Source organism: Schistocerca gregaria, chromosome 2 (genome assembly GCF_023897955.1).
Source record: "Schistocerca gregaria isolate iqSchGreg1 chromosome 2, iqSchGreg1.2, whole genome shotgun sequence".
Lineage (NCBI taxonomy): Eukaryota > Metazoa > Arthropoda > Insecta > Orthoptera > Acrididae > Schistocerca > Schistocerca gregaria.
This window is the reverse complement of record NC_064921.1, coordinates 489,820,541-489,833,850: the sequence shown is the minus strand read 5'-3', so window position 1 is coordinate 489,833,850 and position 13,310 is coordinate 489,820,541. Positions and strand designations below refer to the sequence as shown.

Here is a 13,310-nt window from a genome sequence, read left to right as displayed (position 1 = left end):
ATGCTCGTAGAACATACCCCTCTGTTTAAAAATTTGATTCAAACTGTAATTTAACCGAGTAGCTGCAGACAGTGAGCCAGATACGCACTCTGCCTTATTTTTGCATATTAAACATGTTTCGAAAACTTCGACATCGATTTTCTCGAGAATTTGTAAGAGTTACATCGAACTACTTTGGGAGAGGTATATTTGAATTTTGAATTTCACTTGTCACAAACATAAAAAATTTCAAAAAGCCGATTTTCTTGTGGCTCCCTTGAAAGTAATAACGATGCGCTCGCAGTCGTCATGCGTAAGTCGTCCCTAGTTTGCTGTCGAGCCAGAGGTAATGCTAAGGGAAACGGTAAGTACAAGAAGCGTTTGATGTGCCTGTTTCCTGTGTTACAAAACGGCTCTGCCCTGAGCGTTATTGGTAGAACCCCTTACTGCAATCTACTTGGCGCAGTGCTGATATCAGCATGTGCTGTAATGAGCAGTCGCCTGAAACCACTGAACTAACGTCAGTCACGATGTGTCGGTGTTTCCAGGGAAAGAGGTACAACTGTTTTAAGACCAGTCGATCTAGACGGCAGTGGTCACTGACCCCGTATTTTAGATCCACTGTAGCGGCTTCCTATTAAGTTTCCAGATCTGGGTTCACGTTTCGTACTTAACAACTTATATTCAAGTCCTACGTCTGCATATAGATGGTAAACAGGAACATTGTGCGAATATATTTTTATTACAATTCAAATGTTTCTTAGAAGAAACAGAGCAAGTTTGTAAACAGTGGGTTTGAAGACTCTAGCAACGACTTTCTTCCCTTTATTCCTCCGTACTTTCAGGAACAGTACTGTGACAATGATGATAACAACTAAAATTCATTAATTCTGTGTGATTGTCTAGTAATTTTCTTGTAAACAATATGCTTAAACCAGATTTTCTCTCCTAAACTTAGTACGTGCCAAAGAAGACATAGTGTATTCAGAAAAACCATATATTAGCAGTCTTTCCAAATAGGGAAGACTATTCAGTTTCAGGATTACTTAGGCTTCTATTTCTTATTTTACTGGAATGTCTTACATTTATTTCTTTGCCTCAACAGAAAATTTCATTACTTTCTTCGTACATGTTGTAGTGAATTTCCCGCTAAAATGAAAGCAGAAATAACTTTAAGAGACTTTAATCATCGACTAAAGTGATGATGATGATACTTGTTTAAATTTTGAAATTCTTTGACTATGTCGCAAGTAGCGAGATGTCAGTTAACGATACGAAGGAAACGTCTCGGTTACGATGGACAACGTACGTGCTCGTAAATCTTGGAATTCATCCTAACAATGGCAGTGCCATCGCACAAAGCCCTCTGTCGGACATATGCAAAGCATTAGAGACCAGTTATGGTGTAGTTCAAGTTGGCCGTGGACATCCAAGATAAGATGAAAGCTGCGTTATTGGAATTTCCTTCTATGGTCTGTTGTCGCAGAAATTAAAATTAAATCCCGGTAAATGATATGTTGTATTCTACACAGGAACAGGAATTATGGAAAAAACAATTTGTGTAACAATACTTCTGAAATGTTCTCTTTCAAGTCTGAAAATACCTTTCGATCAACAATTTACATCACTGGAGTGTCGTTCAACAAAACAAAATATCTGAAAAGTAATATTGGTCGAATAGAATTTGATTCATGGAATAATGTGTTGCAAAGGGCAAATGCAACTAGAGGGAAAAAATCATATTCCATGTAATCTCTCCTTGGTAGCTACAAATGTCCTTTCGCAGAAGCTTAGATGTAGTAGGCACTAGATAGCCTATTCCTTTTAACATCAGATTCTGCTAATGAATTAACAGCTTAATCTCAGAGGGTCCTAACTTACGTTGATTTTGTAATGAAGTAAATGGAAAGTTTGTTCTATGCATTCCTAAAAGCCATAATCGTAGGATGCAGCAGGTGCATATTAAATATCTAACCACTAGTGCAGTCAAGGATAACACCACAGGTCTTTATTGCTCCTGAGAAATGTTTTATGCTTCAGTCAGACACTTCAGTGGGCTAGTAATTATCTAATTTAGACAGAGTTTCCGCTTTCGATCGTTCTCTGACCGCGTCCGGTCTGTCACAGAAGCTGGAATAAGTGTTACGTGTACGGCAGCAGCTGACCGAGGTTAGCCAGCAGACGTCAAAACATTGGTGGACGCCTAGGGGAAGCCGGTAAACAGCAGGCGACTAGCCCTATATAAGGGTTCCAGCTGCCGGCAACGACCACAGTCGACCCTCAGCTCGCTGAAGAACCGCCACAGAAAAGACATGAAGGTTGCAGTGGTGAGTATGGAGGCCCTGTCTCGTTTCTTTTCGATTTGAGAACGTGTCTCTCCTTTCTGTTATTTTTACTTCGGTAGTGCCTTTGTAGATGTTCTTGTGTTCTCTGCTGTGAATATCAGTAATAAATTTATTTAGAAATTTTAAATTTGATCGCTGTGTAAGTCTGAGCCGTCCCCAAACGGTAAAACTGTCTACATATCTGCAGTTACATTACTGTAGGTAGCTGCATTAGTATAGCCGTATAAAAGGTATCTGGAATCTGTACCATATGGCGGAGGCCAGTCTCGGACAATAGTTAAAACTAGCAACGGCCGGTAAACGCTGTCGATTCCTAATACTCTCAGGTAGCATGATTTTTCTTTAGTCGTCACAGACTAGCCGTAGTAGCACAACGTCCATAATATAACTCTTATTTAACAATAAAATTTAACATCTATTTCAATTTAAAACTAGCATCCTGACTCTATCTCTATAGATTCTAAGTTTATTTTCAGTGCCAAAAGTTTATAGCAATCTACTCATTCTGCTGTCTAATTTTGCGACAGCCATGTGTCTACAGACACTGTTTCAACACCTTTGCCTAGTAATTTTTCAGGAGCCATTATACACTATAATTTGCCGCAAATCCTGACCTATAAGACTCACTATTTACTTCAAGCAAAGGGCGCCCCTGCCAGGAGGAAGGAGGACTTCCACCCTGGCCCTCAGGCAAGGGAAAAAATGTAATGTAGCCAGGTGTTTTTCTTTCAAGAAAATGATTTGAAAGTCGGTATTAGGCAGGTTCTTAACTGGGTCCTCTACGAGTTGCTATTACAAGTTGCCATTCGTCTTTGAAAATTGACTCTAAGAAAAAGAAAGAAAAACCGGCGCACCACGAAAGAATTCACATAGTTCAAATGGCTCTGAGCACTATGGGGCTTAACATCTGAGGTCATCAGTCCCCTAGAACTTGGAACTACTTAAACCTAACTAACCTAAGGACATCACACACATCCTGCGACCGTAGCAGTCGCGCGGTTCCGGACTGAAGCACCTAAAACCGCTCGGCCACCGCGGCCGGCACGAAAGAATTATTCGAATGGGACGGAAATCGGCAGTTGTGATGTAAATGTACAGATAAATAAATTATTACAGTTTCAAAAAAATTAGATGATTCATTCACGGGGAAGAACTTCACAAACTGAACGAGTCAATAACGCTTTGGTCCACCTCTGACCATTATGCAAGCTCTTACTCGGCCCATAATGCTCCACGCGTTCTCAAGTGGGGAGAGATCCGGCGACCTTGCTGGCCAGGGTAGGGTTTTGCAAGCAGGTAAACAAGCAGTAGCATCTCTCGCTGTGTGCCCAGGATGGCTTCTTATGAAGAGCAACAAAACTTTACCGTAATGAAGCCGCAGATGACAACCAAATCGGTCCAGATGTGAAATGACACTCCAGACAATCGCTGGTGGTTGTCTGGTCGTATGGCGCGCTGCAGAGAGGCTGGTGCCCTACCGCTGTCTGGGGCATCTCCAGATTCGTGTTCGCTAATCATCGATGATCAGTCAGAAGCGGGATCATCACTGAAAGCAATTCTACTACATTCAATGACATTCCAGGTCGAAACCGAGTCTGGAGACGCCCCTTACAGTAACAGGATACTAGCCACACTGTCGCTCGCCTTATGACTCGACAACAGGGAGGACATATCTTTTCATAGCAGGACGCCTTTGGTTGTCATCCGCGGCACCCTTGCAGTACAGCGGTACGATTCTACGTCCCGTTTCATTGTCCTTCTATGTCTACATCTACATCCATACACCGCAAGCCACCTGACGGTGTGTGGCGAAGGGTACCTTGAGTACCTCTATCGGTTCTCTTTTCTATTCCTGTCTCGTATTGTTCGTGGAAAGAAGGATTGTCGGTATACTTCTGTGTGGGCTCTAATCTCTCTGATTTCATCCTCATGGTCTCATCGCGAGATATACGTAAGAGGGCGCAATATACTGCTTGACTCCTCGCTGAAGGTATGTTCTCGAAACTTCAACAAAAGCCCGTACCGAGTTACTGAGCGTCTCTCCTGCAGAGTCTTCCACTGGAGTTTATCTATCATCTCCGTAACGCTTTCGCGATTACTAAATGATCCTGTATCGAAGCGCTTTGCTCTCCGTTGGATCTTCTCTATCTCTTCTATCAACCCTATCCGGTAAGGATCCCACACTGTTGAGCAGTATTCAAGCAGTGGGCGAACAAGCGTACTGTAACCTACGTCCTTTGTTTTCGGATTGCATTTCCTTAGGATTCTTCCAATGAATTTCATTCTGGCATCTGCTTTACCTACGATCAACTTTATATGATCATTCCATTTTATATCACTCCTATTGCGTACTCCCAGATAATTTATGGCATTAACTGCTTCCAGTTGCTGACCTGCTATATTGTAGCTAAATGATAAGGGATCTTTCTTTCTATGTATTCGCAGCACATTACACTTGTCTACATTGAGATTCAGTTGCCATTCCGTACACCATGCGTCAATTCGCTGCAGATCCTCCTGCATTTCAGTACAATTTTCTATTGTTACCACCTCTCGATATACCACAGCATCATCCGCAAAAAGCCTCAGTGAACTTCAGATGTCATCCACAAGTTCATTTATGTATATTGTGAATAGCAACGGTCCTACAACACTCCTCTGCGGTACACCTGAAATCATTCTTACTTCGGAAGACTTCTCTCCATTGAGAATGACATGCTGCGTTCTGTTATCTAGGAACTCTTCAATCCCTGCCCTTCACGGCAGGCTATCCTGGACTTACGTTTCAGCAAGATAATGGCCGCCCGCAAACAGCGAGAGTTACTATTGCTTGTCTTTGTGCGTCCCAAATCTCACGCTGGCCAACAAGGTCACCGAATCTCTAGCCAGTTGATACTGTTTGGAGCATTATGGGCAGGGACATTCAACTAGCTTGAGATATTAGCGATATATCATGTCATTTGGGCATAATTTGGCATAATATCCTCCAGGAGGATATCCAACATCTCTATCAATAAATGCCAAGGCGGATAACTGTTTGCATAAGGGACAGAGGCGAAACAACGCGTCATTGAATTGCTCAATTTTTGAAGCTATTTCTCTTGAATAAATCGTTCAATTTTCTGCAGTTGTAATCATTTGTTTGTCTCCTTATGTGCATCACTTGTACCAATTTCCGTCCCGTTCGGGTAATTCCTTCGTTATGTGTCTTTTTTTGTCTTAGCGTGGTTTAAAAATACCCTATACCTCTAGGACAATCCCCCCTATAGACTACCGTAAGGGCGCCCTTGGTTCAAGTGTTGACTGCTAATTGTACACGTGGAAACAAAAGTATCACAATGCAACACGTATTCCGTTAATGTGATGATATAGAATGTAGTTGTAAATGTTCCCAACGGAAATTAATGTAGACGACTCTTGGATCTACTAACATGATGATGACCTCGACTTTAATTTTATCGTATATTACTTCGCCACTGTTCGCAGTGGTACAGGAAACTTCAGGAACGTGTCTATGCATTATGGTAATGTGTAGTAGGACAGCGCACACAATTTAATCCGAAAATATTGTTGACTGTTTAAAACTGACGCGTTTTATGTTGAAACCAGTCTGAAGATCTTCGACCGACGCTCGTTTAGTGGTCTAACGTTTCGCCAGCACGAATGACAAGCATTGTCAAAGTGGACCCGCCATCAGAAATGCTAGCCTCTCAAGCAGACGAAATGTCAGAAAGACCATAAATCGGTAATCAGTTGAAGATCCCGAGATGAGTCTCAACAGCGACACACCAAGAAGCGGCTGCGAAAGCTTCAGTAATTTTATAGTTTAAAATTGTTGACTTTTCCGTGGCTCTACCTGGTGCCACGTCTATCGCCAAAAATGGTTCAAATGGCTGTGAGCACTATGCGGCTTAACTTCTGAGGTCATCAGTCTCCTAGAACTTAGAACTAATTAAACCTAACTAACCTATGGACGTCACACACTTTTCCGTGGCTCTACCTGGTGCCACGTCTTTTATCAAAAATGGTTCAAATGGCTCTGAGCGCTATGCGACTTAACTTCTGAGGTCATCAGTCGCCTATAACGTAGAACTAATTAAACCTAACTAACCTAAGGACATTACACACATCCACGTCCGAGGTAGGATTCGAACCTGCGACCATAGCGGTCGCTTGGTTCCAGACTGCAGCGCCTAGAACCGCACGGCCACTCCGGCCGACTGTCTTTCATCGGCAGTCCTCATAATTACTGGGGCACTCAGTCACACCTCATAGCTTCAGCCTACCAGTACTTCTCTCTCCCTTTTTTCATAGCCCTCAGATCGTCTCCTGCATATTTAGCTCGTATATTAATTGCGGTCTAGAACGAAAAATGTGCCATATGAAGACAAATCAGAAGTGATCTGGCGCGACTTCCAACCGACGTATGCTTTTCATGCGCTTTATCACGTCGTTACGTCGGTTCTGTGCTTTTTTAAAATTCCTTTTTCTCTTTGGACACACATTCCGTCAACTACAAATAAGTGAAAAAAACATACAGAACATTGATCCGCAAACACAAATTTGGCACACTTGCATTTCTATCTCCTCTTAAGCGTAGGTATTTTGTTCTAGAATTGCTTCTCTCAAATTTAAATCTCTATTCTTCTCATAAGCTGCTTTTACGGTTTGTATGAATACACATTCCACGTGGAAGAAGACCGTGCGCTACGTGTGTAAACTGCAACTAACAGATTAATCATGCATATGTTGGCCATCCTGTTGCAGGCTCTCCTTGTGCTGGTCGCCGCCGTTATGGTGTCCTGTGACGTCATCCCCATAGTTTCGCGCACCGAAGAACGCGACGCCGCCGGGCAGTACTCCCTGTCGTAAGTACCGCACCCATCACACACAGAGCGTGAGGGCTGCCTACGCGTAAGGCGTATCCTCAGACAGTCGCTATGTATTCACGAAAGTTAGCAGGTGTAATTAATAGTTCTACAGACATGAGCTGAAGCCGGCGATGGTGTTATTTCAACAGCCTATCTACCAACTGGTCATTCAAAACTGATCACAGAAATTAATATATATACAGAAGCTCTAATTTTGTTAACGAGTCCATAATGGTTTCATGCTGGACACTGGGACGGTGAAAGGATATGTTTTATGAATTCCGTCGATTTCGGTATTTCGTATTTTTAGGTTTTTATTTCCAAAATTTATTTCGAACCAAAGACTCCATCGTCAGAGTTTCGAAGACATGTCGCAAGTGACTCCTGAAAGCACTGACGATGGAACTTCCCCTCCGTAATGCATATCAGGAGTAAAAACCTAAGAAAATTATACAATCAGATAGTCGCCCAACTTTTTTCATAAGGTACGAGGGCTATCCACAAAGTACATTACGTTTTGGAATTAAAAATAAATAAAGTATAGGAATTTTTTATTATATACAGATGAAAGCCACATTTAAATACTACTTTTCTACATAGTTGCCATTTAAATTAAGGCACTTATCGTAGCGATGGACGAGCTTGGAAATTCCTTCGTCGTAAAATTCGGGCGCCTGCGTCTTCAACCACGTGGTTAATCAGTAACCCGGTAGAAATACGATTTTTGTGGATTTCCTGGAAAGAGGCACTACAATAAACTCTCAAAGGTATTGCCAAACTCTGCACAACCTCAGAAGAGCAATACAAAACAAGCGCAGGGGAAAATTGGGCTCAAAGATCTTGCTGATTTACTACAAAGCCCGGGCCCTCACGGCAAATGCCACTCGTGAAGTTCTCGAATCTTTTAAGTGGGAGTTGTTTTCTCATCCGCCGTACAGTCCCGACCTGCCACCGAACGACTTCCACTTATTCCCAGCAATGAAGAAGTGGTTGGCTATGCAGCGTTTTGATGACGACGCACAGCTTCAAGAAGAGGTAACCACGTGGTTGAAGGCGCAGGCGGCCTAATTTTACGACGAAGGAATTTACAAGCTCGTCCATCGCTACGATAAGTACCTTAATTTAAATGGCAACTATGCAGAAAAGTAGTGTTGAAGTGTGGCTTTTATCTGTATATAAAAAAATTTCCAATGTTTTATTTATTTTTAATTCCAAAACGTAATGTACTTTGTGGATACCGCTCGTATTTATAGATAGAGTCTTCACATTGAAACATTTTGTCTTTTTACATCCGACACAAATGTACAAAGTTGTCGTCTCCAAGACAGATTGTAGGTGGACAAAACTCTGTTTCTTCTTACATTATGGATCACTGTTCCTATGTAAATGTTTCAGTAATGCTAATGATATGTTTCCAGTGGCCCTTTCTTAACACCCTTCTCGAGAAAACAAAATCTGAGACAGCCGTTGTATGTATCCATTTACGCAGCAGAGGTACTTTTGACGTACACGAGAACAAGGACACGGAACTTACAGAGTACTCAGTCACATTCCTATTGCGTACATCCAGTAGTAGGAGACTGTAAATGTACAGACGTTCTGCTACACTGATCTCCACAAATGTGAGGTACACTAATAGTCAAACGACCATTACTAAATATAGTTCAATCGTGAAGTTTAAAATCATACTGTGCCACAAAAGTAAATTGTCCAACAAAATAGTAACTAATTAATAGAGTAAGTATATGCCGAGGAACTGAAGCTCTCATTTCCCATGCACAAAGGCAAAATGGTGCGTAACACACGTTGAGATGTTCCCAAATGCGATATATTGCTGTAGAAACAGTGGGTAGACGTGGTGTCATCCGAAGTCTAATGGTTTGTTCGGCTGAAGTTCTCGGTAGTGTTGACGTAGAGGTGTTTGGTTTCCATAGGAACGTTGATTCTCATTTGGACACCATTCTCTTTCATCCCGTCTCGTTGTATACTGATCAATACACTTCGTTGTGCATATAGTCTCTTAAAGCCTTTCAGTGGGATGGCATTACAATATTTTATAGGGGATTGCACACCGTAACTCAAGTAACAATTAGGTAATTGGATTTCACATCAATATAGCGAATTGTCTGAGACTTTAATTTCGTCAGATATAAACTTGTCGCTTTACGATGGCAAAACTCTTTCTTTTGACTACAGTTATGGCATAAGCGGTGCTCTTCAGTAGGCAGCTGCTATAATTTCTTAGAGACAAAAGCGACGGAAGTTATTCGTAAAAAGATATAACAAGAATTATCTGCTGTAGTGCAAATAGATAAGAGAAACTTCTACGTCTTGGTAAAAGCGACCACGCGACCGAGAATTTTTATTCAGTTCGATGATGGTGCTTAAAGAGAAGATAGCTTTCTCACGTCCTGTGCGTGTATATAACAATTTAATACCGAGAAAATGTTACCTTGACAACGGAATCACACATTAAATTGAGGGCGTAAACATTAAAGCTGAAAGGTTAACGTAGAAAAAGCTAGAAAGTTAATACATGCAAATTAAAGTTTGAGTGTACATTGCCCTCGATAATTTTCATTTGGAGGACCAAGGCCCCTTAAGCAACGAGGTTATTGTAAAGAAAATAGTGTACTAGCTGGTTAGGGATGGAAAGAGGTGCCAGTTGCTATCCTGCTCAATAAACCATGACTGAGCATGCGAAAAGAGTACAGACACCGACACGTTCCCAGTACGGACCCTTGTCTCAGCGTCTGTGGTATCTCGAATTTATATGTCACCGAATTCACCCCCTCGAAGTCGCAACAAGAGACTAAAATGACAACTTAAGAAGAAGACAAAACAACAGACAAACAAAACGTCAATGGCGATTATTATTGCGTTACATTACATTATCTGATTGCATGGATCTTATGGAGAGGGGAATCTAGGACGTGGGAAGAGATCAAAATGTACATTGTACTTCACTACAATACAATGAAATGACTTGATATAAAATAGCCTTAAGAGTTAACTTTAAGATTTTGCGTACAGCTTCTTCTCTGTGAAGTGGACGTAGTTGCATAAGTTCATGTATTCAGTTTTAAATTCTCCCACATTACGTACAAGATAATTAATGTGCAATGGCAGGTTGATGAATACCTGCGCACCCATACATTCTGGCGTTTTATTCATGCTTTTCACTACTTTGCGAGCAAAGAAAAATTTCGTGTAGTGTCATAGCCACATTTTCCAGGAAATGGTCGAGAGCAAAAGTTTGTTTACCTATAATATCATTTTTTTTAATATTCAAATGTGTGTGAAATCTTATGGGACTTAATTGCTAAGGTCATCAGTCCCTAAGCTTACACACTATTTAACCTAAATTATCCTAAAGACAAACACACACACCAATGCCCGAGGGAGGACTCGAACCTCCGCCGGGACCAGCCGCGCTGTCCATGACTGCAGCGCCCTAGACCGCTCGGCTAATCCCGCGCGGCAACATTTCAACTATAAGAAAAATAGCCGTTCAAGAGAATAACGATAACAACTTGTGAAGAGAGTTGACTATCCGGAAATCTAAAACAAACCTACAGTGCACGACAAAGCTCAATTTTCTTGACGGACAGTAACGAAAGAGTGATACATTAACATACTGCTGCGATTAACAAGGTAAATGACTATTATACGTTTGCATTTCTTCATCATTTGGCGTCGTATGGATGTTAATCAAAGAAGAATAAGACTATTACTGTTAACAATATGTATACGATTGACATAGTGAGTGCTGTCGGAAGCACCATGAGGCTTTTCACTGAGTATGCTGCTTTATAAAGAGAACCTTAACGCTAAAAACTGCAGCTAAATGCAGGAAGGTCCACAGAGGATAGACGCATGATGCAGGGACTGGTGAAAACATCCAGTGCATGATTGTAGGATTGTGAAACAAGCAGTGGAGCCAGTCGTATCCATTACAAGTCTGCGTGGCGAGCCGTTTAAAATGTAGCGACCACATAAATTGGTAATCATAGAAAAAGCAGATTCAATGGCAGGATCTCCAACAAGTAAAGTCCATCCGCGAAGGAGACGGCTTACAAAATCTTCGTTCTGTCGGTGCATTATTACTTATTGTCACTCTGGGACTCTTTACGGGGTGGGAAATAAGGAAGATCCAAAGAAAGGTAGCTCATTTCATCAAAGAAGGGTAGCACATTTTACGACAGATTCATGTAGTAATCGCGAATGTGCAACGGAAACCCTCATCCATTTCCAGAGGCCCAAGCTAAAAGATAGGTTTACTGTTTGAATTTCAACAGTATACTTTCCTAGAAGAGTCAACCATTATATTGTTTCCTCTCGCGTATGTCTCGCGAAAAGGCCGTGAAGGAAACATTACATCTGAGTTCACACAGAGGCACACTGTCAGTCGATCATCCCGAACTCCATTCGTGACTGGAACAAGAAACGTGGGAAGAAACAGTGGTCCACAAAATACCATCCACCAAGAACCATTCGAAGACATGCAGAGTGGGTGTAGGTATAGATGTATAGAAAAAAGAAAAAAACAGTATGGCGTCGTATTCCGGACCCCAGTAGTTTTAGCTGTCGTTACATGTGGCACATTGGTCTTAAAAGGTTATAGTACTGAATAGATATTCTCATCAAGTCACTGCTATTGCAGAGGATCTCCCTTGTGGACACTGAGGTGATGGTGTTAGTAGTAGAGACACTGGCAACTCAGACAACCGCCTTCTTCTCCTCGCAGGTACCAGACAGGCAACGGCATCACAGTGGTGGAGCACGGCGAGCTGAAGCCCACTCCTGACGGCAAGGACCACGTTCTGATCAAGAGCGGAGGATACCAGTACACCAGCCCCGAGGGCAAGCCTGTCGACATCAGGTACAAGGCTGACGAGTTCGGCTACGTCGCCACCGGAGACGCCATCCCAGTTGCACCTGTCGCCTAAGAACACAGAACTGGATGTGTTGCTGCTGATTGCTCTCCTCTGTACAAAAAATCATGACGTGAACGAATAAAATCGTTTTACAACACGTGAGCTGTTCTTCTTAAACCTTACCACACATCTGCAGCATTTTATTTCACTTATATTGTTGATGGTAATCTAAAATACATCTTATACTTTCAATGTCCCATTGAAGACTTGAGATATAACTTACTGTGTAATTTCACACATAAATAATTTTGGTTCAAAATGGTTGAAATGGCTCTGAGCACTATGGGACTTAACAGCTGTGGTCATCAGTCCCTTAGAACTTAGAACTAGTTAAATCTAACTAACCTAAGGACATCACACACATCCATGCCCGAGGCAGGATTCGAACCTGCGACCGTAGCGGTCGCACGGTTCCAGACTGTAGCGCCTAGAACCGCTCGGCCACCCCGGCCGGCCATAAATAATTTTCAAATACATAAAGAAAAAAACTCAAAAACCCCACCTAACATCTAGCAACAATGAAAAATTAAAGAAAAGAAGACCATGAGCAGTAAACTGTAACAAACTAACACTAAGAGTGTTAAAAAATGTTTAGTGCGAGCGTGTATGGGCTTGGTCTAAAGGGAAACGAGAATGAAAAAATAAACTTCATGACTCTAAAACAATAATTTTACTGTAAAATAAAAACTAAAAACTAAATAAAGCCAGCCTGATCCAATGCACATATCTCTGCACATCCCTGAAATCAAAGTCTGTTATTGGGGTAACATTTACACCGTTTTGTTTCATCCTGTTCATAAAGTAGTACTCCTAACATGCTTGTATCCGCAAAGTAGTCGACACCTTGAGATTCAGGCCATCCCGCTCGTCGACGGCTGTCCTCCTAAGAGGATTCAAGAGTTCCTGGCAGAAAGAGCTGAACACGTCGCTCTTGACGAAATAAAATCGATGGATGTAAAGGTAACTTCCAGAGTATCCCAAGGAAGTGTGTGATATGACCGTTACTCTTTACAGTGTACGCTGCACCATTTTAGAGGTTTCCAAATCACTAAAGATTTATCGTTGCAACAGTGCATATACAGTACATGAAATAATTACATTTACAGATCAATAGCACAAGCGGTTCTGAGCTAGCAAATATGAACCCATGCTGAAACAACTATATTGGTAGACTGTGT

At 41.8% G+C, this 13,310-nt stretch overlaps 1 protein-coding gene across 1 annotated transcript; it reads left to right on the top strand.

Annotated features, from left to right (window-relative positions):
- The first annotated feature begins 2,204 nt into the window (after nt 1–2,204).
- LOC126327709 (larval cuticle protein 16/17-like) lies at nt 2,205–12,229 on the top strand. The gene is made up of 3 exons (XM_049995908.1): nt 2,205–2,306; nt 7,092–7,192; nt 11,943–12,229. The coding sequence occupies exons 1-3, from the start codon at nt 2,292–2,294 to the stop codon at nt 12,142–12,144; spliced, it is 318 nt and encodes a 105-aa protein (XP_049851865.1). The 5' UTR covers nt 2,205–2,291; the 3' UTR covers nt 12,145–12,229.
- Nucleotides 12,230–13,310: the final 1,081 nt, after the last annotated feature.

Bases quoted from the DNA above. Each gene is read 5' to 3' on its own strand.
- LOC126327709 (XM_049995908.1), top strand. The intron at 7,193-11,942 runs GTAAGTACCGCA...TTCTCCTCGCAG, and splicing joins GCCGGGCAGTACTCCCTGTC to GTACCAGACAGGCAACGGCA.